Source organism: Diplotaxodon limnothrissa, linkage group LG11 (genome assembly GCF_057381915.1).
Source record: "Diplotaxodon limnothrissa isolate DT_005_m linkage group LG11, D_limnothrissa_male_GT1.1, whole genome shotgun sequence".
NCBI lineage: Eukaryota > Metazoa > Chordata > Actinopteri > Cichliformes > Cichlidae > Diplotaxodon > Diplotaxodon limnothrissa.
This window is the reverse complement of record NC_140606.1, coordinates 39001445-39028179: the sequence shown is the minus strand read 5'-3', so window position 1 is coordinate 39028179 and position 26735 is coordinate 39001445. Positions and strand designations below refer to the sequence as shown.

The 26735-nt window shown below is 43.5% G+C and overlaps 1 protein-coding gene across 1 annotated transcript in view; it reads right to left on the bottom strand.

The window, feature by feature from the left end:
• Positions 1 to 11869: 11869 nt before the first annotated feature.
• cpne4a (copine IVa) overlaps positions 11870 to 26735 on the bottom strand; it is a 95830-nt gene continuing 80964 nt past the window's right edge. Inside the window, exons 10-15 of the mRNA XM_085366025.1 lie at positions 23680 to 23813; positions 22498 to 22552; positions 21372 to 21423; positions 15392 to 15525; positions 14353 to 14589; positions 11870 to 12001 (exon numbers count right to left, since the gene is read on the bottom strand). Coding sequence (XP_085222151.1) covers positions 11870 to 12001; positions 14353 to 14589; positions 15392 to 15525; positions 21372 to 21423; positions 22498 to 22552; positions 23680 to 23813 — 744 coding nt within the window. The remainder of the gene's footprint in view (positions 12002 to 14352; positions 14590 to 15391; positions 15526 to 21371; positions 21424 to 22497; positions 22553 to 23679; positions 23814 to 26735) is intronic.

The following is a 26735-nucleotide window of genomic DNA, read 5'->3' as shown; positions in this document are numbered from 1 at the left end:
GCGTTAAAGACGCCTCTGAAGTGCCACCAGGTGACATTTTTATAAAGTGCGCACAACGCACAGACGCGATGTTCTTCTCACACTGAAAGGCTGCAAAGACTGTGTAGCATGTAGCTATGACAACAGACGATGTACAAAATGGACCTGAAGTCAGTTATTGATTAATGAAGTCGTGTCAATGTCGCCGTGTCTCCACAGTGTGTTTGAGTCTTTGTGAATGTCTTTGGTGTTTCCTGTTTTATTTTGATAGTCCCTGTCCTGTGTGCAGTGTGTCTCATTATGTCTGATTAGTCCCAGCTGTGTTTCCACCTGTTTCGTCCTCAGTCTTCCGTGCTTGTTGTCCCGTCGTACCGCTCCATGTGTCCCTGCGTGTCGTTTCTGTCACTCCTTGTTCTGTGTTCCAGTTTCTAGTTTCATGTTCAGGGTTTTGGTTTGTTTTTCCTGTGAGTTTACTTCATGGAGGACGTTCCCAGCATTAAATCTGCTGCTTACAGTTTACAGTCTGTGTATGAGTCCTGCCTGTCACACAGCCACACATGACACCATCACTCAAACTGGAGGGGGCATTTCATTATGAGGTCCCAGTGCTTGTCATGGTAAAACCTCCTTTCTGACTTTCACTCCAGAAACATCGACCCTTTGTCACCCCGAGGGGAGGATTTACAGTGCGAGTGTTTGAGCAGGTCCGTCTTTGTCATCGTTACAGAGGAGACGCAGCAACAGCTGGAAGGATGAGGAGAGGAGTGAGAGTGTGCGTGAACGTTAGATAAGGTGCTCAAGGACAGAATCCAGTGTGAGTGTGTGGCTGAATGAGGTTTGTTGTAAAAAGGGCCTCGAGTGCTCGGTTGGAGTAGAAACGTAGAAATCTGTTTACTCACCCTTCCAAAATACTCTGCTCCCTATTCGGACTTTTTCTGTTCTCACACCGGTGCTGATGCTGAGGTTTGATGTGAGTGGTGACGCCGAGCTTACACCAGAAGACTGAGAGTCAGTATCATTGGTTACAGGGATGTGGTGACATCACAGCTTCTTACACAACCCATGGCGCTTTGTGTCTTCTGCATCTCCCCGTCACCCACGAGGTGTCCTTCAGCACTGGGGCTCTGACACATACTGGCTGCTGAGAGTTGGAAAGTATTTTTTAAACTAAAAGCTGATTCTCTTCATCATATTTATTATCCTCTGCATTACTTATAGGTTTTATCAGAATATCAGACAGAACAAAACAGGACAGAAAATCTTCTTTTGCTCCTCAGCTAAAGGAGGGAATCACTAACGTCAAACTGTGAGGAAAGACTGACCCAGTAAACTGGAGTCAGTTAGCTGCTTCACATATATATCTGTCAGATTACATGAAACATGTTTGTAACAGTAAAACTGAAATGTTAAATTATCACAATATTGTGTAATCATGCTCTCAAATGAAACAGAAGACTCTTTCATTTTCAGCAGAGGTTAGAGGAGATGAATCTGTCGGTCTGTGGAGAAAGATAAGGCTCACCTAACCTAGCCTAGCTTAGCTTAGCTTAGCTTAGCACAACTGTAATAGCTGGTTGTTTATGTGGTTGTTGGTTTATTGACGATGCTTCTGAAAATATGTTGCCATTTAAAGTCCAAAAAACTTTCCTCACCAAGTATTCACTGTATTAAACCATTAATGTAGGATGTTTGAATAAATACACAAATGTCTGAGTCATTACCTCCAACAGCTCGCTCACATCTGTAACTCACTCTAACAGCACGACTCTGAGTGTTGATGTGTTTGTGTGTTAATAATGGCAGAGTCCTTGTTACTTCAGTTTCCCGAGAGCTGCTATAAACAATCACTTCCTTGATACAAGTGTCCGTACAGTAAACAATAGCAGGTTGGACCAAAGTGATGGACAGACAGACTGACTCCCCGTAGGACTGGAAAAGCACCTGTAAGGCAAAGGTGGACAGATCGATCCAAATATCGACACCAACGCTGGTATCAGATCGACACTAGTGTTTGTAGCCCACTGAACTGTGTGAAATTCACTATTTTCTGGAGTTAAGCGGACAGCACGGCGCTGCAGCGGTCAGCACTGTTGCCTCACAGCGAGCCATAAACGTGTCCTCTGTAAATAAAAATGGAAAACAGGGAAATTTAGCGAGCAGGACAAAAGTTACACTGAAGTTATTTTAGAAAAAATACAAAAACGTTCGGTACAGGATATCTGTGTGCAACATCACCGGGACCCCATGGAAGCTGATCCATTAATCCCGCCCCCCACGACCCCGATGAGGATAAACAGAACAGAACTGGATGGATGGATGACTGCATCCATTGTTTAAAGCACAGAGCAGCAGCTTCCGATTGGCTGCTCCTCATTAACCTCCTTAGTTTGGAGCAGAGGTGGGACCAAGTCATTGTTTTGCAAGTCTCAAGTAAGTCTCAAGTCTTTATCCTCAAGTCTCAAGTCAAGTCTCAAGTAATGTCAGGCAAGTCAGAGTCGAGTCTCAAGTCACTGGTGTAAAAGTCCGAGTCAAGTCACAAGTCTGAAACTTTGAATTTCAAGTCCTTTCGAGTCTTTAAAAAAAAAAAAACGAAAAAATAATGTTGCAGTTATGCTAAATGTAAATATTAGACCATGTAATTTTAAAATCTGTGTTTTTCTCAACACATGACAAAATAGTGAACTTAGAAAATATACACAAATTGTGAAATTGCACCTCTTTAAAATGCAGCTCAATTAAACTTAGCTCCAAGAATAATTTTCACCGACAGTTCTGAGATAAGCTGCATGTTATTCTTGGATGCGCTTGTAGGACCGGCTTTAAAATCGCATGACAAAAATATCATACACATTAAAAAAAACTGTATCACCAACGTAGCCTGGACAACATTTGCTAGTTAGATGAAGTCAGCTATCTCATCGTAGCATATTTATATGCATATTTATAATTATACGGTTCTTGGAGTGAGTGCATACACTCATGAAGTTTAGTAACTTCAGGTCACTGCAACAAGCCCAGGTACAGTTTACCGACGGATGGGTGCAGGACCTTGAAATGCACCGTGTAGAACGAAAGACCATCGTACATATCATAAGTTTACCAGCCTCACAAATTGTCGTCATAAATACACATTCGTTAACCGTTTATTAATAGGACCTTTGAGCTCAACGGTAATTAATTAGTAGTGGAAATAATTTCTGGTAGCATCACAGAAATGTAGCAGTGACAATAATATTGTATGCTGTAATCACCGCGCGGATAGGAGGCGGCTGGCTTGACCGCGGCTCACAAATGACGGCTCACTTTACCGCAGTCTGTAATCGCACTGGGCAATTAGTGATACAAAAAACCTGTTTTATCCTGTGAATAAAAGTATATGTTTTTGTCAATGTACCATAATAACAGAAGCGAAACGCAATATTGTGTCAGGACAATTCACTATTTATGCACAATAAATAAAGGAGCATAGCGCGACAATTTCTGTTCAGCGCCAGACTTGCTTGTAACCTATATCACTAATTATGTTATGAAAATGACGCATTAACTACTAAAAAACTCTGACCTTCGTGTAAATGCTTGGAGCAGACTAACCTGTGAGCTGGAGTGTTCTAGGACGTTATATTTGATCTTTGAATGGCTGCAATCCAGGCCATCCGTCGCGTCTTTGTTACTTCGGAAACATGGCTCGAACAATTTCTCTTCAACGATGTAATCCGATAACAACCGATCTCTTTACCCGTCGGCTTCCCGTGGCTGTCATGCGACCGGCTATTGCAGTTAATAATACAACAGCTTCTTGACATTTTTTGTTTCTTTTTATCGCTGTGTGACTGATTTTAATTGAAAGCCTGCGTGCGCTAGTACCGCTTGCCACGAGTTCCCAGAATCCTTTGCGGTTCTACCCGTGAATGACGTCACATTTTCAATCTCTATATAATATGCATGTTAAATTTTATATTTGGGGTAAAATATCAAGTCTTTTCAAGTAAACCGGTTCAAGTCCAATTCAAGTCCCAAGTCATTGGTGTAAAAGTCCAAGTCAAGTCACAAGTCTTAGAACATTTTTTCAAGTCAAGTCTAAAGTCATAAAATTAATGACTCGAGTCTGACTCGAGTCCAAGTCATGTGACTCGAGTCCACACCTCTGGTTTGGAGGCTCTTCCTGCACATGTGTGCTGAGGTAATTAAAGACCTGCTGAACCTGCTTTAATTAAACAGCGTTACTAAAGTCCTCTGTGAGTCAGAGCGCTTCAACGTTTAGAGAATCAGCAGCTGAAGGTCCTGACATTAATCAGCAGAGGTAACTTTCAGCTGAGTCATAACAGGGACAAACAACCAGCGTTACTTTTTAAAGTTTCAACAAAACTTGATCCATAAAAGGTTTTCGTGACAAAAACGTTCCTTCGTAATGCACGCTCTCTTTTATCGTGGCAGCACAGGAACAAGCTCTGAGCACAAGATCCATAGAGGCTGGGCTCTATCACACCAGGCCAGACCCCAGGCTGTGTAAAGATGAGACAACCCAGCACATAACAGCAGGGTGCAGGATGCTAGCAGGCAGGGCATACATGGAACGCCATAACCAAGTGGCCGGCATAGTGTACAGGAACATCTGTGCCGAGTATAACCTGGAAGTCCCGAGGTCAAAATGGGACACGCCCCCAAGGGTGGTGGAGAATGACCGAGCTAAGATCCTGTGGGACTTCCAGATACAGACAAAATGGTGGTGGCTAACCAACCGGACATAGTGGTGGTAGACAAACAGAAGAAGACGGCCGTAGTGATCGATGTAGCGGTTCCGAATGACAGCAATATCAGGAAGAAGGAACACGAGAAGCTGGAGAAATACCAAGGGCTCAGAGAAGAGCTCGAGAGGATGTGGAGGGTGAAGGTAACGGTGGTCCCCGTGGTAATCGGAGCACTAGGTGCGGTGACTCCCAAGCTAGGCGAGTGGCTCCAGCAGATCCCGGGAATAACATCGGAGATCTCTGTCCAGAAGAGCGCAGTCCTGGGAACAGCTAAGATACTGCGCAGGACCCTCAAGCTCCCAGGCCTCTGGTAGAGGACCCGAGCTTGAAGGATAAACCGCCCGCAGGGGCGCGCTGGGTGTTTTTTTTTTTTTATATATATATATATCTTGCATATATATATATATATGCAAGATGCTAGCAGGCAAGGCATACATGGAACGCCATAACCAAGTGGCCGGCATAGTGTACAGGAACATCTGTGCCGAGTATAACCTGGAAGTCCCGAGGTCAAAATGGGAGATGCCCCCAAGGGTGGTGGAGAATGACCGAGCTAAGATCCTGTGGGACTTCCAGATACAGACGGACAAAATGGTGGTGGCTAACCAACCGGACATAGTGGTGGTAGACAAACAGAAGAAGACGGCCGTAGTGATCGATGTAGCGGTTCCCAATGACAGCAATATCAGGAAGAAGGAACACGAGAAGCTGGAGAAATACCAAGGGCTCAGAGAAGAGCTCGAGAGGATGTGGAGGGTGAAGGTAACGGTGGTCCCCGTGGTAATCGGAGCACTAGGTGCGGTGACTCCGAGGACCCGAGCTTTGGGTGTTTATATATATATATATATATATACACACACACAGCTGTAAGGGACAGAATTAATGAACTATAAACTGAGCTTTATCAAAGCTGAGTGTCGGCCCTGCACAAAAAGAAGAATTATCAGATTTTAGCTTCTGTCTCAGAAAGTCCATTAATTAGTTTCTCCTCTAAGTTAAATGACAGTTTTCGAGCTCAGTGCTGCAGCTCCTTTATACAATTTACTGACACTTTCAATGTAAAAGCTAAAAAAAAGTCTAAAACTTTACTGCACTCTGTCTTCATCCAGCTACAATCAACCAATCCTCATCCAACTGAAGCTAAAAGCTGCACTGGTTTGGTTTGTATTTCTCTGATAGGCTGGGCTCTTTACACTACACATGCTTCCCTCACACGATATTATCAGACAACACTGAACAGTTTTTCATTTCTATGCAGATGATACGTTAAACTAAGTTAAACCACAGATGTGTCGTGAACACATAAATGCTTGGATGACCTGTAATTCTCTGCGTCTGAGGTGAGGCTCGTGTACAGACACTCCTTGAACACCGGACTCACCCGAGCTCTGCTCGTAAACAATCATCAAACTGTTTACCGAACAATATCATCTTACAAGATCTGATCTTTAGACGTTGTTCTGGGTTAATCTGTGGCCTGGATGAGTCGCTGATGTTGTCGGCGTACTCTTCTTATCCCTGCCACTCCTGGGGACGTTCATCACTGCTCACTGTGCACCATGTGTGGATGATGGCGCTCACTGTGGTTTGCTGGAGCCTTGGAAAAAGCTTTGTAACTTATACGTGTCAATGACTATGTTTGCCAGTTGTTTCAGCAGCTTCTATTTAAATTACTGAGTGGTTGACAGGTCCTTTGAATACTTAATGCCAGGAAAGCCTGTTGCAGATTCACCTCTTGTGGTCCGGTAGCTGGAAACGTTTGCCTGGTAAATTTGAACTGAGTGGCTGATGCAGTGTCAGAGTGAAAGCAGGGCTGATGTTTAATTATTCTGAAGTCATTATGTTATCAAATCAGCAGTTTGAGTAAAGAACTTGTTGCCAGTTTCAGTGTAAATGAAATTCTAACGCACGTGTTTGTTTAAACTGACGCTGACACACACAGTCGGCATGTTTTTCATACATGAGGCATTAAACATGTTAAATTCTACCTGTGTTTAATCAGGTAGGCAAACTGTGTGCCTCTGCGTTCACACAGACATGTTTGAGTCGTGCTTCTTTGATCCACACTGCTTCACGTTTCTTAGCTCTCAGCGACAGCAGCTTTGTGTCGAGTCAGTGGCATCGTGCTGTTTTTCTTTTGTCCTGTTGTCAGAGCTAATGGCCTCTTTTCATCTTTCTCCTCCTGCCCGTGAACCCGTCACGCCTCCGAACAAACAGCCGCGTGGTTTAATTACTGCTGCCATCCTTGTTTGGGATCCACACAGAGGATGTTGGGACAGCTGGAAAATTCTCCTTCATTTCCATCTTTACTCTTACAGGATTACAGACAACACAGACTGCAAGACAGGGGCCGACGATCAAAAAACCTCTAAAACGGGAAAACAACGATGCAATGTGAAAGAAATTTTAACATGACTTCACAAACCATTGTTATTAAAGAGCTGCAGCTCATGCAGTTGGTTAGCTGAGAGTCGGTGAATAAAGCAGGCGTATACAAAACTATCTCTATGTTGCACTATTTTATATACACAGGCTGAGGGACCAGTGCATATAGACAGTAACCTCCAATGTTTCTCTTGTCATAATCATTCCCAGTTCAGGTTTTAGTGTTGTACTGGCCTCTGTTCGCCTGGCCTTGTTTTGTGTTGGTGTTTTTTCAGCCAAATAAACGTCTCGCTTTGTGTTAAGATTCAGTTCCGTCTCTCTCTTGCCTGCTTTCTGGGTCCACACCACAAACACACCGATCTCAGCATCCTGCTCTGTCACACCAACCCTCTGCATGTCCTCCTTCACCACATCCATGAATCTCCTCTGAGGTCTTCCTCTTTTCCTCCTCAGCTCCATCTTAAGCATCTTTTGTCCAATATGTCCACTGTCCCTCCTCTGCACATGTCCGAGCCAGCTCAGTCTCAGCCTTGTGTCTCCAAGTCCTCACACTCACCTTTCCATGCTTTCCTCATTGTCAGTATAATGGAGACAAAGTAGACTTGGACAGGATGGAGCTACAGTGTCAGGTGCATGAAGTCCAGTTTCTTTACTATCACTTCAAATATTTGTCATGTTTGCTTTGTGCCATTGTGAGACTTCCTGATGGAATCATGGCTCACACCAGCAGGTGAACAGATTTGATGTTTTAGGATGTAAAAAAATATACAAATATAAACCAGTTTGATAGAAATTATATAAAACACTTGTAAAGCATGGATGAGGCAGAGGATTAAATATTTTTGTGGTTGTACTGTGATAATATACTTATAGATTAATCTATAAAGATCTATGTATTAGTATAACATGAGTCTTTACAGCATATATGCATATTTTACATTCTATAACCAGAACTAATAAAGATAACAGATGAGCACCTGCTTCCTCCGACTCCTTTTTGAACAGGAAATTGTTTTTTATATATTCCATGTGAATTTGATGTCTTCAGTGTGTATTATCATGTGTCACTTATGTTTGAAATAAAGTCCGAGCAGATGGCCCCGCCCCTCCCTGAGCCTGGTTCTGCCAGAGGTTTCTTCCTGTTAAAAGGGACTTTTTCCTTCCCACTGTCGCCAAAGTGCAGCTTATAGGGGGTCATATGATTGTTGGGCTTTTCTCTGTATTATGGTGGAGCTTTTACCTGACAATATAAAGCACCTTGAGGTAACTGTTGTTGTGATTTGGTGCTATATAAATAAAGTTAAATTGAATTAAATGATTTGATTAATTGGTTGAATGAATAAAATATTTTAAATGCATTAAAAAAGTTGCATTGAACACATTAAACAGATTCACTAAAAATACCGAGACACTCGAAGCTTACTGATAAAACTTTATTATAAGTCAGTTTTTCATTGTTTTGCACACAATACTGCATGTTAACACAACACTAAGTCATGTGACTCAACACCTGTCCCCCACCTTTGCTCTTTGATCGACAGCAGAAATCAAAGTGTCTTAAAAAATCTTCCATCGCTAAATGAAACGGTGCCTGTGCAGCAGCTCGAGTTCAACCTTGTGAGAAGGAAACATGTAAAGCACACGGAAGCTGAGCTGTCACTACTTCATATTCCAGCTCGTGTACAACGTGATAATTGTGCACACTTACTAATAAAAACACTTTGATTGTGTAAATATCATTACATTAAAATTCAATTAGAGAGGTGTAGTTTGATTCTTACACAGAAAGCAACACAAGTGCTTTCAGTCACAGTAAAATGTTCAAAAATAAATGATTCATTTCATCATTTTCTAATATTAGATTTAAAGGTTTTCGGTTAAAATTAGCCAAAAAAGTAAAAACTTTAACGTTCACCATCATTATCAGCAGGTTAGCACATCACTGTCAAAAACTAAACTATACACAATAGCTGCGTTTGGCCTCATTGGTACTTTTAAATGGATTTTCCTGTTATTACTGTGCAACTACCCGCTGTCAGTGCCGAGCTTTGCTTGGTTAGTCCGTGGTATTATATTATTAAATACCTCAGTTATTACCATGTTGTTAATGAGCTGCATGCAGAGAACTGTGAAAACATGCTGAATGAACATATGTGTAAAAATGCAGGTTTAAGTTATCACACACGGCTGTTTGGACACTTCTGATCCCTCTGAAGGATTTCACTAACCAACACCAAGAGGTGTGGCCGTATCTGTGACAGCGTCCTACAAACGTTTGGATGCTTCAGTAATTTGCAATAAACCTAAAAGACAACAAGCTTTTGTCTTCATTTTTTAAAAACATGAAGACAAACGGACAGGTGTTGTGACACAACGTGACCAAAATCTATCACCATAATCTAGAAATTTCTCCAAAGATGCTCCATTTGTGCTTTTCAATCTACTCGCACATCGTCATTTACATGTGAACATGCTTGAGAGTAGAACAGCCCCATCACTGGGCACATTGTAAACATAATTATTACTCATATTATTCACTACCAGGAAACAGAAACCACAAGGACCGCACAGTCCTGCATGGAGATTTGCATGCAAAACAACAGTTCATGCATCTGCCTGACCTGGAGATAAAAACTGTGGAGGATGCAGACGTCTGTGAAGGCAGCGCACTTGTTCCTCTGGCAGAGATCCGAAATGCTTTACTACATACGAACCTTACGAAATTTAGCAAAATCTCAATAAACTCTTATAAAAACAAATGAGGTGGGGGTGGGGTCATACATTCCTTCATCGACTGGTTCCCCGCCCGTCATGCTGTCTGCAGGGAAGCAGCGTTTAATTGGTCAGAGTTGCCCGTTTGTGTGCTTTTCCACATAAAATGCTCCTGAACGCTACAGTCTGCTCAGCCTGCCGACCCTGCATGCACAGCGGATGCTAAAGGTGCTACGTTTGCAGTTTCCAGTGTGTACGCTGGGATGTGATGAATTCCTTCCTGACCTTCATGCTGTTCTTCCCTTTTGGGAATAACCCAGTTCTCAACCATTTTCCCTTTTATTTCTGCTGCAGGTCTAAATGAAGTTTCAGGATGTTGTTTCCACCCACAAAACGCCCCAGTTTGAGGAAAGCTCACTTTACTTTGTGAAGAGAATTTAGGATGACTTGCTGAACATCGTTTTTTATGATCAGATAAAGCTAAACGATGAGATCCAGGCTTCGTTACACGTTTTTGTCATCGTCTTTTTGCAATGCTATACGCCAAAAAAAGATAAATCAATGGATACACTGACAAAACTTGCTAAATTAAAGTTTAGTTTGTCGAGCAGTTCCTTTTTAATGCCATGCTGGACTTAAAGTATCCATAATTTCCCTAAGCTCAGTTTGCACAACATAGACAGGTCATGCTATCCTCTATATTCATTGGCTGTGACGCCCTCCAATCAAAAAGGTTCTTCACTCCATCGAATAAAAAAAATACGGTGAAATCTGGCCAATCAGCTGTTCAAGGCAGCGCCGCTGGACTACTTTTAAAGCGCTCCCTGGACGTTATGTTCCAATCACTTTCAGTTGTGTGTCTGTGGCGTGTGCTGGGTCTACTGTGCCAAAAAGGTGTTCAGATCATTTCAGGTCCCGGGTGAAATCACAGCTGTGAATGTTACTGCTGTTTGAACAGGACGTCCAGAGAGCGCCACACAGAGATGACCCTGAAGAACAGATTGGCCAATGAAACGAGCCTGTTTGATTCTTTTGATTCCACCTCACACTCCACAAAAGCTCGCTGTGAGTTTTCAGAATCAGAAAGGGTTTTGAGCCTTGAGCAAAAATGCTGATGTGAACAGATCAGGTTTAGTCTTTAAGGAGAATTATAACTTGGATGCCAGGATAGGCAGTGGTAACAAGTATTTATAGCAGAAAGTTTCTCATGACAAGATCCTCCTTCAGTTTCTTTCTCATCCAATGACACGGCCCATTTCCCCCGAAGCATGCTAACTAAAACTGATGTAATCCAAACGGCGTCTCTCTTGTTTTTGTTTTGAACCAAACTAACGTCGAGGTTTTCCCAGCTACAAAACAGGCTTCCATTATGTTGAACTAGCAGGTCAATCCTGACCCCAACAGACCGAGGTTTGCACAAAGCAGTCGACCTGAACAGACCCCGACAGAGAAAGAAGACAACCAGCAGCAGCAGCAGGATGGTGTGCGGTTGGTTATACCGACCGATTAACAACAAAGAGCAGCATTATAATAAGAAGACTGCTCCACGGCTAACGCAGCTAAATAATTAGTAGCTCTGCATCAGACTGAAAGCCGTGTTTCTTCTTATTGCACCCAAAATAAAAGCAGGTCTAAATAAAAACTTTGGCCACGATTTTCATAAAAGTGGAACAAACAGCTGATGCATCAGCAGGTTTTCTATTAACTTGTAAACAGCTCCACTTTTCCTTTAACTTCTGCTCCTTTTCCCCTCAGGTAGTGATCGTGATGAAGGATGATAGCATGCACCCTCAGGTAGATGACTGTATCGGTAAAAACGAGACCTGACCTGGTTCAGATTGGTGAAACTTAGACCCAGCACTAAGTCGACTCACGACTTCTACCCCAGAGACTGACGTCGTCTGCTCGGGTCTAAAATAAGCCACGTTGTAATGATAGGACACTGCAGGTAGCACCTTCATCATCCGCATTAACAAAGAACAAAAGACAGTAAACATTTTTCTCAGCCCAGGTTGTGCTGTCCAGCGGCAGCTGTGGCAGTAGGCTCATGGACCAAATGGCCTGGAAGACTGGTACTGGCTGGGCACTTTGGGCTTGATGCCCTTGCTGTTGTAGTAGTCAACCACCTGGTTGGGCACTTCTGCTAGCACACTCTTAGCCAGAGCGGCTGGAGACGCCTGAGGAGGAGAGAGCAGAGCCGTCAGTTAAAACACAGAGTGCAGAGGGAAGAGTTGATCTTTAAATGTTCATAAAACTGCAGCTCAACACCTGCAGACCCCAACAACAGAATAGCTGCCCTTCTCCATCGCTGATAAAGCAGGTGTTTTACCTTGATCCATGGTGCACGTAGCTGATTTTGCTTTTTCTCTAAAACAAAAGTTCAATATTTTGCACACATCTTTTGGAAAATGTAAAATTACTAGTAACACACACTCGGATTAATGGAATAAAAACATAAGCAGCGACCTCGAAGGAAAAACGTAACGGTTCAGTGATTGTACTAAATTTGCTTCACATTCGGTGGCTGTAAGCAGCTGCAGGAACCTGCCGGCTGCCTAGAGCGACCACTTGTGATTGCACGGGTCAGTGATGATGGCTTCCTGTCTCCCAACAGTCACACTGCCTCTCAGACGGATTCACAAAGACTTGCCAATAACTGAAGTCTAATTTATAAAAGATCGCCAAAACATTGCAATTAATCTGAGTCAGTCTGTGATGATGAATCTCTTTGCAAGAGGAGACTCACTCATTTGGTTGCTGACTGGTTGCTGACTGGTTGCAGACTGGTTGCACTCCTGTATATAAGCAAGTTGCTGAGGGATTTCCTTGCAACCACTTTCTGAATCTGTCTGACTCTGTCTTATCGCTCTGTTGCACACAGTTGCAGTAACTTTGGTCGTGCCGTGGTCTCAGTGTTTTCCTCAGTGCGAGAGTGGCGTAAAAGCAGCAGCATAAATAAACCAGACCCTCAAATCCGAGCATGTGCATGTGCTGCAGATGGAATTTAATCTGATGTTCTGTTTTGAGGAAGGTAGAACAACTTAAGACACGGTCTTTAAATTTCATTTCAGCGTCTTCCCCTCGGGAAAAATCCCAGACAGCGGTAATTGTTTGAAGCAGCGTCTGTCGCAGCCTCTCGTCTCTGCCTCGTTCTGCTGCTGTCAAATAAAAATTGCTTCTCTTGGGGTCCAAAGACAGAAACTCTCATTCATCACAGAATAAATGCAGGAGAATGAATCTTCCCAACGAGTCCGAACTGTGAATCTCTCGTACTGTACTGTCACTACACTCAGACTGAAAATTCATTCGAGTGAAATAAAGAATTTTCCACTTGAGACTGGCCGGCAGATTGTCCCCATTTCCCTTCTTATAGGGTGAAAACAGATTTTTTTCAACAACTTCACAGCCTCTCCTCTCGTCCTCCTCCGTTTATTGTTTTCCATCACTTCCCTGTCGTCCGCTGTTATTTTAGGGTCACATGCAATTATATTTAAACACTGCATCTCCCATCAACAAGAGAGTTTTCAAATGAACACACCATCTGGTGCTCTAATTAGAGGTTTGTAACTGCTGAACAACAGAGAAAGTGTTTCTAATAATTTACACAAACATGCTTCATAATAACAAACACAAAAAAGTGAGGTTAAAGGTTTGTAAACATCAGTGAAGATGTGAGAAAAACATAAATATTATCTTATAGGTAAAAATATATGCAATTTAATTTTTATTATAGGGCGACAGCGGCGAGTCATTGTTCAGGTCTTCATTTTGACCCACTCTCCTTTACAGCGGCGCTTCAGGTCTTCGGGTCTGCAGCATTATTCATGCACAGCTCTCTGAGCTCTGGACTCTGGACCGTTACAGAGCCTTCGTTCGTTTCTTTCGCCGCTGTGCTCGGGGTCATTGTCCTGTTCATGACCCAGTTTGGGCCGAGCTTTGGCCGTGGGTTCATGGAGACTCAGTGACTGCAAGGGGATGAAACCCTCATTGCTCCATCACCATGCCAACAGGTGATACAACGTGTTTGTCCTGATATGACGTGTTTGATTTTACCCACACATGCTGCACATGATGAACAAACATCTCCCATTTGTTCCAGAAGTCTCCAGAGGCTTTGCAAACCTGATCCCTGCTGCCGAGTTCCTTTTGGAGAGATGTTTTCTCTTCCAAACAAGCCACACTTGTTCAGTCGTCTTCTAATTGTTCTGTCATGAACTTTGACCTTTAACAGGTGACCTGAGGCCCGTGAAGTCTGAGCATTGCATTGTGCTAACACACCTGAATCCTTCAGAACTGCAAAGTGCCCAAACGTCTACACTTATACAGGCGCTCACAGCTGCTGAGGAGCAGTTAGCCTGATTCCTCTGGAGTTTCCACATGACTCTAAAAACCACCCGGTCACAGATGTAACACGGTAGGAGTTACACGTGTTCACCATAACCAGTTATTATGTGTTAGTTCAACGAGCACGTTCGCTGTGTATGACGTTGCTCTGACACGGTACAGTTTTCGAACACGATGGACTCACGTGTTTGAAGTTGCGGAAGGGGACGAACTGAACGATGTCCCGGAGGACGGGCTCTCCTTTGGGTGAGCGCAGGATCCCGTCATCGCCGTCCAGCATCTGCATGTCGCTGAAGTCGGCGTTCCCGACCCCAACAATGATGATGGACATGGGGAGGTGGGAAGCCTGAACGATGGCCTCCCTCGTGTCGGCCATGTCGGTGATGACGCCGTCTGTCAGGATCAGCAGGATGAAGTATTGCTGGAGGATTGAACATGAAGAGACCCAGTCAGACCAGCTCCTGCGGCCAGAACTATCAGTGTAAATCCAGCAGGTTTTAAAAGCAGCAGTGGCAGCATTTCAAATTATATATATATATATATACATATGTGTGTGTGTAGTTCGTCTACGCTTCTGTAGAGTGAGGCTTAAAGTGGATGAAGAGAAACCGGTGAAGAAATCCCAGCGGAGTCATTATAGCAGCCTTGTTAGCGGCCGAGCCGGCGTCTCAAAGCCTTTTCTTCCTGTTTCTAATTGCACGATCTTTAAACTGTACTCTGTGAGGAGTGTTTGTCATAAAAGTCTGGTTCATTTTATTATTATTAGGTTTTTATTTGAAGATCAAACAATAACTGAAAGTGTTGAATTGCCAGCCAGCCTGCTCAAATCTGCCCTCTTGGCTGGCAGCCTTCCCCTGAGCTCGGTGTTTTGATGTGGGTAGCTCAGGGTGAAGCTTTGAAGTGTAGTTTCTGGTTGCAGTTAAGGACGCTCTTTCCTCGGCCTTTAAATACAATCATTTTGTCAAAAGTCATCAGCCACGGTTTGTGGTGGTGACGGCACTGGTCCTGACCCGTTTGCCTCGTGTTTCCATGCAGCAGGAACTCTTTTGCACCATTTTTCGAGCAGCATGGCTAATATCTGAGGCAGCGCTGCGTGCTCCCGGGATGATATTCCCGTGGTACCAGTACACAAAGAGACATTGTGCATATTCCTGAGACACAGGTATGAAAAAGGTTTCCTGTCTGAAAACTTTATTGGAACATGAAACTAGATCGCGTCTCACCATGGCCTCTTTGGTGTGCACCTCCTGCGAGGCAGACTTGGCGACTTTCTGGATGATGGGTGCGATGTTGGTGGGGCCGTAGAGCTGCAGCTTTGGTAGGCAGGCCTGGTACGCCTCTACCACACCCTGGATGCCTGACAGGACACAAAAACAATCAGAGACAGTCTGGTTCCGAAAAACTAGAACCAGACAAAGCCAGAGCTGTCTTGGGTTTGGTTACCAGTTGTTCTTGACAGTAAATCTCGTCTCTACCTGAAGATTCTCAGTCATAGAACGAGCATTTCTACCTGTAGATCCACAGCTGTGCACACCTCTTCATTCAGGGTTTTAATCAAACTTTTGCCTTCTTATAAAGCAGAAATCACCAGCTTTGAATCAGAACAAGCTGCCGTTTGTTCTATTAACAGGTGAAAAAGGCTGTTGTTGGAAAAAGTCTCTGTTTGTTTGTCCAGTTTTGGGGGATTCAGAGCTTTTAACTGTGGATGATTCGTGCGTGATGCTGATAATATAACACGTTGGGAGCATGATTGCTCTTTTCCTGATAAAGCCGACAGTGGACGGTGTTCCCTGTACCTTTAGTGGTTTTCCCTCGAGTAGCAGCTCACTAATCACATCCACACCCAGTAATTTTGTTCAGTGAGCAGGCAGGAAGCCGCTCGGTCCACGAAGAGCTTCAGGTTTCTGCACCCGTGTGATGCACCTGTACACTGGATCGCTGTTAACCATGCTAGCTAGCGTTAGCTGCACCTTCGTGGTCACTTGATCACATGTGAAGTTATTTTAGAGCTTCAAAAATTTCTTCTACTTTATTTGGGCTACAGAAACCAGTAGTGACATCATGGTTCCTGTTACATCATTTATATACAGTCCGCGCTCTTAAAGGTGTGCTTTAAATATTAATTTTTGGGCAGTTTTGTCTTTTATTACCTTTGTATAAAGATTCACTTCTGTATCTTTATATTTGTGCTTTTATGTGTTTCATTTTTTTATCATTATTATTAAATTTACTGATGATTCATGTTTGTAGTTTGTTTCTTGCTCCGCCTCTCTCTGCGTTAGTGTCGCTGTTGCTCTGGACTTGCTCTGCCAGCCTCGTGTTTTTGGAGACGCGTCCCTGACGAAGCATCGCTGTCGTGCCCGAAGCTCGTTCGTTACACCCCACGCTTTGGTCCGAGCTCCTTTCATCCCTCGCCTTTTTACCCGAGCTTTCATCTGCTGTAAGTGATTACACTTCAGTCTGTATTTATCACAGTCTGACGGTCTCAGGTCATCTCGGTGATAGAAATCCATCACGTTTATTCTGTGAGACGAACTGTCAGCTTTATATTTAAACCTGTCAGTGATTTTATTCAAACTGAGTCTTTTCGACTTTTGGAAGAACACAAAAACGACACTTTTCTAATTGAATAGAAAGTCTGCGTGTGTTAACTATATTTGGCCTAACTTCATACACTGGGGGGCGCTGCAGAGAGAGGAACCGGTAAACCAGCTGCTCATTAACTACATAACTTATGTTTATACATTTAATGTTATGAGTGTCTCCTTCTGTTTCGCCTTGGACGTATGAGGTCTGTGAGGCTCCACGGTCCGTCTCTCCGGGTCCTTTCAGAGGCATCCCAGCATGCCCGGAGGCAACGCTGTGATTTACTGTCTGAAGGTCATCAGGAAGACGCACTCAGACTTAATTAAGAGCGTCGGGGTTGAAGTGTCTCTGAGCTGATCGATGACCTTTAGCAGCCAAGAGTGCGAGAGGCCTTTATCTAAACACTGTCTGCCTGTCTCCCCTCAAAACCAGGAGGAAACAGTTGTGAGGTCAGAGCAGCAACTCCAGCTGTCAACATCTGTATGTCTGCCTAAAGCAACAGCTCCGATAAAATGACTCTGCCTTATTTTCACTTTTCCATTTAAGAAGAAAGTCAAAATGTAACACTTGTCAATGTTTTAGCTGTCGGGAAGTTTTCTTTTTTGTTTCTTCTCTGCCGCGGCCGCCATCTTCGTGCTAAAACTGGTTCCTGATTGGCCCGAAGCTGTCGGGTTTCCTGCATCTCACCTACGAGGCGCCACAGGCCCAGACCACCAGCTTCTTTCACTGTGAGTGACGGCTCCACTCTGAGCCCCGCCCATGTGACTCAACTCCTCCCCCGTCCCTATGGGAGAGTCAAGACCCCCTGCAGAGGATACTCAGTTACACCAAGGCCTCTTTGTTTCAGTCACTACGTAGAGATCGAGGAAAATATCTGTAATGTGCAGCTTTAGATTTATTTATACTGCATTTCAAAGACACTGAGGAGTTGATTCAGACTGCCAGTGTTAGTACACACAGTCACAGAGGTACACACTGCTGAACCATTATTTTACACTTTAATCAGGAACGAGCACAGAAAATGTCTCTGACGTCTTTTGATTTTTTTCTGATTTTAAATTCACAAATGAATATTTCAAACATTTAGATGAGGTCAGATATCAGCTGTGAATCCTCTGAGTTCTAGTTTAGAGGTTTAATTCACAAATGCCTGTTGGCCTGTTTGAGTATTCGCAGCCTTCGGGCAAATATTCTTTCACTCATTGAATATTGATCAAGTCTCACGGTGTCTGAAATTGATGTCGCTTGATGTTAACAGCCTGGGTTATCCAATCAAAAGAGCCAGAGTATTAACAAAAATTTACAAAGAAAATAAGGATGTAATCTTTCTGCAGGAAACCCATTTGTCACCACAAGAGAACGAAAAATTAAAGAAACATGGATGTAGAAAAACATATTATAGCTCCCATATCAACAGCCATAAAAGAGGCGTGGCCATTCTTATGGCGAACAATTTGTCATTCGAACTCTTTGAAGAAATAAAAGATAAAGAAGAACGGTGCATCATTGTGAAGGGCAAAGCTTTAAATAGTATCTTGACTCTTGTCTGCACCAAATAGTCCCAAATCATTCTTTAAAGACCTTTTTGACCCAATCTCAGTGGAGGCAGAGGGTATGTGTATTTGTGCAGGAGACTTCAACGTAATATTGAATTATTGTTTGGACACAACTAGTCAAACTAGATGCAAAACACATATAAGCAGACACTTAGACTTGACACTTGAGGAAACGAGACTGGTGGATGTCTGGAGATTGCTGCACCCTTCACAAAGGGACTACACACACTACTCAATTCCACACTCAGTGCACACCCGGACTGATTATTTCTTAATGCAAAAGGAAGAATGTCACAGAGTGTTCGACTGTAGAATCGAGGTAGCGGATGTCTCAGATCATAACGCGATTTTTCTGACAATTCAGCTGGACTCACTTCCAAGGAACAAAGGAGCCTTAATGTAGGGCTTCTGAATAATGAATCTATTACATATGATATTAAACAAGAAATAGATGCAATCATTAAAGAGAATGACAACGGAGAAGTGAACCCTCTAATTCTTTGGGATTCAATGAAAGCTGTTCTGTGGGGAAGCTTGACAGCAAAAGCTTCTTTTGTTAAAAAAAAAAAAGAATTGAAAAATATAATCAGCTGACGAAAAATTTAAAAGAGCTGGAACAAACCTTCAGGACTAAAAGGGACCCCATAACACAGAGACAAATCTTAGAGGTCTAAATACAAATAGAAAATATTGAATCAGGAAGCGGAAAGAAAGGCAAGATATTTGAAACTAAATTATTACGACCTAGGCCCTAAATCTGCCAAATTATTCGCTCGCAGACTGCGAAAGCAGCAGATAGATACAGCAATACACCAAATTAGAAACCCTATAACTCAAGAGTTGGAAGCTAAACCGGAAGAAATAGAAAACATTTTCAACAATTACTACCAAAATCTCTATATGCAAGAAGGAAATGTAGATGTACAATCAATTAAAAAAAATTGTTTGTACTCACTAGACCTACCTGCCATTGGAAAAACCAAAACGAAGTACTTACTAAGGAAATCACAGTAGAAGAACTGAATAAGGCAATCAGTAGACCGAAAGCCAACAAAACCCCAGGCAGTGACGGGTTCCCCGCAGAATGGTATAAGGTATTTAAGCTCAACCCTATCCTGCTGAGAACTCTGAATTGGATAATAAAGAACGGCCCGATACCCCCGTCGTGGAAAGATGCTATCCTGTCTTTGATCCCCAAGGAAGGAAAGGATAGAGATAACTGTGCAAATTACAGACCGATATCGATCCTACATGTAGACTACAAATTGTATACTTCAATTATAGCTAAACTAATCAAACTGTTCATTAATGATATAATTGAGGACGACGAATGTGGATTCATTCCAGGGAGGCAAACACAGGACAATATCAGGAGGACATTACACATACTTCACAAAATTGATAGTAATAAATGGGATGCAGCTCTTATTAGTCCGGACGCCGAAAAGGCTTTCGACAGGGTTGGGTGGGGATTCTTGTATCAGACCTTAGAAAGATTTGGTTTCACTCAAGACTCAATAAAATTTATATATTAATATAAAAGGGATCTTTATAGGAAAAAGGGAACTTAAAATAGGATTATTTGCAGAGAATGTAATATTTGAATTGGAAAACCAGGATTTTTTTCGATATCTACAACTTTGAGATTATTACAATAAAGAGATAGCTGAGGCTGAGATGATTAACCCTCTAATTGAAACAATGTGCGACTCCTACCAGCAGAAAACTACTAAACTAGCATCCAAATTATACTCCAATTTGATGACGAATCAAAGATTCACCTCTTTATATGTAAAGACAAAATGGGAACAGGAACTAAAACTATCAATCACAGATGAAACATGGTGCCAGTTATGTGGTTCACTTCAAACGTCCACAAATTCCCTACAGTGGCGGGAATTTAATTGGAAATGCCTTATTGGGTTTTTTATCACTCCTCACATTAGGAGTAAGCAGGTGGGCACACAGCAGCCTTGTTGGAGAAACTGTGGTGAATTGGCAGCTAACCACTCCCATATCTTCTGGTCTTGCTCTAAAATTAACCCATTCTGGACAACAGTTAATGATACCTTACAAAAAGTCTTTGGTTACAAGGTCCCTGAGAACTGTACTGCTTTGTTTTGAGGAAATAGTGATGATAGAGTTAAAAGAGAGGACTTATATTTAACTAAGATTCTTCTTACAGCAGCAAGAAAAGCCATTACCAGGCTGTGGCTTAAGCCTTTAAGACCGACCATAGAACCAAGTCCGCCAGAGCTTATAGTATATTTTTACATGCTGTGGAGACATTTTTGGGAGCATTTCAAGTTGATATACATCAATACAACCATTATAGCCCAAATTTTAATAATATGTCTGCATTAAGTGCATAGTAATTACATAAATTGCAAAAAAGTGCAATAAACTACAAAAAAATTAAATCGTTTTTGTTTTTTAACATATTTCTAGTTAGAGAAATTTAAGAGGCTTATCCCTCAAAACTGTAAATACAAAAAAGTTGCACAAAATAGTTTCCCACCACAGGAAATTTATTTTACGTGTCTTCATAGTTTTATTTTTGAAATACCTTTGACCGAGGTCAAGCTGATGGCATAAGATGCAAGTACAACTCCTCCGGTTTCATATGCAAAAAAAATGATTGCGCTAGCTTACAGGGTTGCAGAGCTACAGGATTTAAAACTAGTTACGCAAAACGGAGCGTGCTGCTCTGACTGGTTTTAAAGGGTTAACCTCCGTGAAGAAGAAGAAGACGACACGTTTGCAAATACTGAATCTGGATGTAATACTTCCCTCCTAGTCTTTTGTGTGGACGACTCTCCTACGTGGCTTCTGTGATCACCTCATCACTTTAAGGCAAAATAAAAAATAAAACACTTCCCAGTTTAGGAAATCAAACCGAGCCTACAGGAAACATCAGCGGCGCGGTGAACGGTTCTTCCTGATTCGCTGTCACCATCAAACTCATTCTCACTTCAAACAGCTTCTGAAGCTCGCTGTCAAATATTTGAGTGGTTTTTCTGCCTGTTTTTAATTTTCAACGACAGGAAATCAAAGAACCTACCTGCACACTCCGGGTTCTCCTCATTAAAATTCACTGCGAAGTCGTGGGAGACCTGGAGCAGAGAGGGGGAGGGAGGGGGAGGGAGGGGGAACAGGAAGTCTGTTTGATCTCTGCATCAAAAAAAACAACCTGCAGAAAGAAAACTCACAATAAAACTCTTCACCTTCATCCGTCTTCATCGCTTCCTGCTCTTCTTCTTCTTGAAATCGAAGCTGAGTAGTTACCTGCCCCCTCCCCCTCCCTCCCCCCGCCTCACAGCACACTCACAGGACAGGTGAGTTTCTAGTCTAACTGACAGGCGAGGGAGCGCTGAGAAAGATTAAAGCTGTAAGCTTTGTAAAGCAAACTGAAGCCACAGAGGAGCTGCAGTTCCAGCACTCGGTGTTTTTACACTACAGCGTTTAGAGGAAGTGGGCGTGGTCTGCACAGCGCGCTCGTTCCGCAGGGAGCTGCTTTATCCAGATACGAGCTGAACGTAGACAGGAGTTCACAGAGTTAATATTCTTCCTGTGTGAGACACACTCGTCAGACGTGTGATCAAATATTTTGAGGAATCAGTTTCTGAAAATCAAAGACTGATTTAAATGATTTCACTTTGGCTGCTTGAGGGATCTCCTCGAGCACCTGCAGACTGATTCCAGCTCGGCTGCTAATGTCTGGCTGTTCTCTGAAGTCCCAGTGAACCCCTGTGTATTTGTGTATGTGTGCTGACAGGGATGTGCGTCTCCTCCCAGGATCAAACTTCCACTGTGTACGCCTCCACACTCAGGAAAAAGTTCCTGATCACATTAGACATTAGACTTCCTATTGTTGATTAATGTAACGCTGCGTAAGCTGAAGGCTGTTTAATATTCTTGACTAATCTTGTTCCGGCTGCGTGCCGCGCTATATTTTCTGGGCGCCGACTCGGACTCTGAATGGAGCTAATCAGGACTTTGAAAGCTGATTTGAATGCAGCGTCAGACCGCCAACCAAAGGCTGCTGCACAGGAAAGGAAGCATTCAGCCGGCAGCACCCCGGGGAGGTGACGAGGGCAGGGAGGTGGGAAGGTAATCACAGGGTCAGCCTCAGCCTCTGCAGACAGAGTGCATGCTGGGAACGCCGACGAGCCGGGCTGTTAAATTACCTTGTAGTCTGGAGGGATCCGAGCTCCGAAGCCGAACGCCGGGAACATTTTGTCACTGAAAGGAAAAAAGACAAAAAAGTAAAGGTGAAGAAGGAAAAGAGACACTGGAGGAGCTTTCTGATTGGATACTTGAACACAAAGCAAAAGAAATGTCTGCTGATTGGCTGAGAAGTGATTACTTCCTTACATCACTGTGATGTTAGGAATCTCTGTCCAGTTCATCTAAAATTCAATTAAATACATTCTGTGAGTTAGACCAGCGGTCCCCAACCCCCGGGCCTCGGACCGGTACCGGTCCGTGAGTGGTTTGGTACCGGGCCGCGAGAGTTGAGGCTCAGGTGTGAAATGTTTGGTTTTCAGGGTTTTTATCGGTTTTCAGCGTCATTTTGTTATCGTTTTTATCGTTAACTCGCTTTTCCTGGGTCTTTTCACGTCTGTTATGAATAAATCTTCTTTTTTTCGGTACCGGTACTAGTTTTATTTTCTTGTATTTATCCGCGACACCTTAAAGGCCGGTCCGTTAAAATATTGTCGGGCATAAACCGGTCCGTGGCGCGAAAAAGGTTGGAGACCGCTGAGCTAGATGTTTGACCTGTTGCTAGCTTAGTACGAGGACTGAAGTGTAGAAGACCGCTAACTCGAAACTGACTTTACTGCTTTGCAGCTTCTTGGACTCTGTAAGAGTAGCTTTATGTGATTCATAGTTAACAGTAATCGTGTTAGTCGGCCTGGTGATGTGTGCTAGTGCAGCTAAGTACACAGCAGCCATATTATTGGTCAGATGATGTCATTCAAAAGGCTCAGATCTCCAGTTCAGGTGAAGCTAGCAGACAGCTAGCGGCTACAGCCGCCTGTCAGTCAAAGAGGCCACGCCCACGTTGGGAGTGTAACCAGGCAGGATAATAATAAATATTAATAATGTATACTATGTTGACCTGTGGGGAACTTCCTCTCTGCATTTGCCCCACTCACTCAGTGAAGCAGTGGGCAGCCACTGGGCGCCCGGGAGCAGTGAGCAGGGACGGTACCTCGCTCAGGGGTACCTCAGGGTAGCCGTTCAGTGGATTCGGCCACTCTACCTACTGAGCTATCGCTGCTCATAAGTGATGTTTCTTTAATCTTGTGAGTACATGAACACAGTAATGAATGGAGCTTTGTGATTGGCTGCTGAGTTGAAGTGACCTGTCGTAGTCCTGGCAGATTTCTCCCACGGCCACCAGAGCCTTCAGGTACTCGTTGGGCTGGTACGGGTGGATGTAGTGCAGGGAGCAGCTGTTCCGAGGGTCTCCATTGGATGCTGTGAAGTCGATGGCGACCTGCAGAGACAGCAGCCAATCAGGGATCAGAACCAGTCAGAGTCCCTTAGAGAAGCCACACAAGAGCAGGAGGGAATGATGTGACTGTATGTTTGTTGGTGCCATTACAGAGACAGATTTTTATCCTCATTTATGATTGTAAAGAAGCAGGCATGTCTAGATTTAATTGATTTTTATTGGTTATTTGGCTGAAATGAGCCTTTGAGGGTTCAAAGGTCGTGTCCACCGGAACCTAAGGCACGGACCATCTTTCTTCATTTATGGTTTTTGTTCATTTTGGGCCTCAAACTGATCCGTGTGAAGAAAATAAGGATGGTGCTGAGGACGTGAGCGAAGCTTTTAGTTACATTTCCTCTAAATCGAAGATATTTATTTTTATTGTTTTCATTTCTTTTTAGTTTTTGCTGTGTGTGCAGTGTTTTGTTGCTTTTATTGGTTTCATTTTGTGCGCTTGCTCACTTTTGATTGTTTTCTCATTGTTTGTGGGGCCTTTGAGTGCTCTGTGAAGCAGTTTGGTGCCTCCGGGTGAAATGTGCTGTATAAATGCATCGGCTTCACGGCAGCAGCAGCTCAGCTGAAGAAGAAGAAAAGCAGTTATGTTCAGAGAGCCGCAGAAAGAGCTCCGAGACGTCAGAAGGTCTGAATCATTGATGAGTCGATGACGACGGCTGCGGACGCTCGTGGATTACTGAATGAGCTTCGCGGGCGATAAACGACCACAACCAGACGCAAAATGGCTCGACTGCAAAAACACGCTGCAGACCTGAAGTCAGGCGTAGAGATACAAGCACACGTGTGCTTAAAACCAGCAAATATGACTTTACTGTTTAACATGCAAGAGTAAGTCATGCTGTCAACTCAACTCAAACAATGAAGTTCAGAATGACTGAAGCAAAAGAACGATTGTTTCATATGAAGCTGAAACAGCTGAAATCAAGAAGAGGAAGTGAATTCAAAGGATTTTTATTATTGTTCGAAAAGTGCCATTCGAATACTCGTCCATTTAGAAAATGCATTTAAAGAATAAGACCATGTAATGCAGCGTTCAGACCTTTAACGTCTGCCGGATCACAAATATTTTTAAAAACAGCTCCAAAGGGCCAAAAAAGGCAACAAAGTTAGCTTGAAGGTGTGAAAACAACGAGGCATAAAACGAGGAAAAACATGTTTGAAATGAGCACAAAGATGCAAAACTACACAAAATAATTACAACCATTAAAACCAGTCACGAGAGGACACGTGATTTCACCAAGCACTGTTTTGTTCACCCAGAAACTCTCCACGGGGACCGCCTCACTGAAGCCAACACTGGAGACGGGTTCTGATTGGATCGCCACAGAACAATAACAATGACCCTGAAACACATGATGGATGGATAGCCCAGAATTACTGACCCATCCATATCAACAGTGTTTAATTACCCTTTCGTCCTGATGTGTAGGAGCAGAGCTGAATCACATGGACACAGCAGGAAGTGTCGCTGTGGTGCTGTAAACAGATGGAGTGGAGGTCTCAGCAAATTCACCCAAAGTCAGACGGTGCAACGCTCAGAGAAACTCCACAAAGCCGAGAGCTCCACCTCAGAGGCGATTAGAAAGAGACTAGTGGAAGAGCTGCAGGAGAACGCCTCACGCTGCACGGCGTGCGTTTGCAAAGTTATATCTGAACAAACCACAAGACCTCTGGGACAAACGGGACCAAAGTGCAGAAGAAGCAGGTTTGGAGAAAACACTCATACCAGCCGTCAGCACAGCGGTGGAGGGCCGAGGGTTCGGGCCGAGGGCTCGGGCCGAGGGCTCGGGCCGATCCTGCAGCCACAGGATCAAAGTCAGGACACGGACTTCGATTTTCACAGGACGACACGGATTCAAGCTACACACAGCTGTAATGAGGACAAAGGACACACACACACACACACACACACTGAAGGCTAATTAGAGAAGAAGAGACAGACTGTAACACAAACAAGACCATCACGAGGGAGAAATAAAACTCAAAGCAAGACGCAAGAAAGTATTAAGTTTTCTGGCCTCTCGACCACGTTTCTGCTGAAAAACAGATTTTAATCTCAATGAGACGTTTACCTGGATAAATAAAAAATCATAAAGAAAAGAAAGTAAAAGAGGAAAGAACAGGAGAACCAAACAAAATGCAGAGACAGAAACACTTCGACCCCGGGGAGGCGAGAGCAAACCCAAAGACAACAAAGAAACTTTTACAAAACCCCGACAGGTAGAGAAACACAAACTCCAACACGTCAACGGAGAATTAGAAACAGGAAGGGATTTTAAGCCGTGCACATTCATGCTGAAGGGACGCGAAAGTCCTCAAGAGTCACAAAGAAACAAACGTTTAACGTCCGGGAGGCGCAGAGTGAAAGTGCTCCCACCCCCATGGAGCCGCTTTCAGCCAAACATCAGTGAAATTAGTCACATGCTTGTTTCCTGCAGGACACACTGACTGCGTGAACAATCGTCTTCTCCACAGACGACTGTGAGCTCCAGGCCTCAGACTCATCTGGACAAAAGCTGATAACATAAGTCAGCGTCTCCAGTGTGATGTGAGCGACCATCTCTCTGAGCTGTGCGTGAGTTGAAGCCACACCCATTTTCCTCCATCACCACCATCCACCTGCTTCGGTTGGTCCCATACATTCACTTTGTCTGTGCGTCTCGTGTGCTGCGTTCCTCTGTGGACTCTGAGATAAACCCGGCGCCTGCTGTGGTTTGTTCAGCGTCTTTATCACTTTGCTCAGCGCTGCGAGAAATCGGAGCGAGCGGTCTCAGCGCGAGTCACACCGTGAACGTTTAGAAAGCAGAACAGATTTTCTGTTGTTAGAAAGTTGAAGAAGGATGTTGTAGATCATCACAAAGACAGGGCCACATAAAGACTGATTACTGACGTTTTAATGATAAAAAAGCA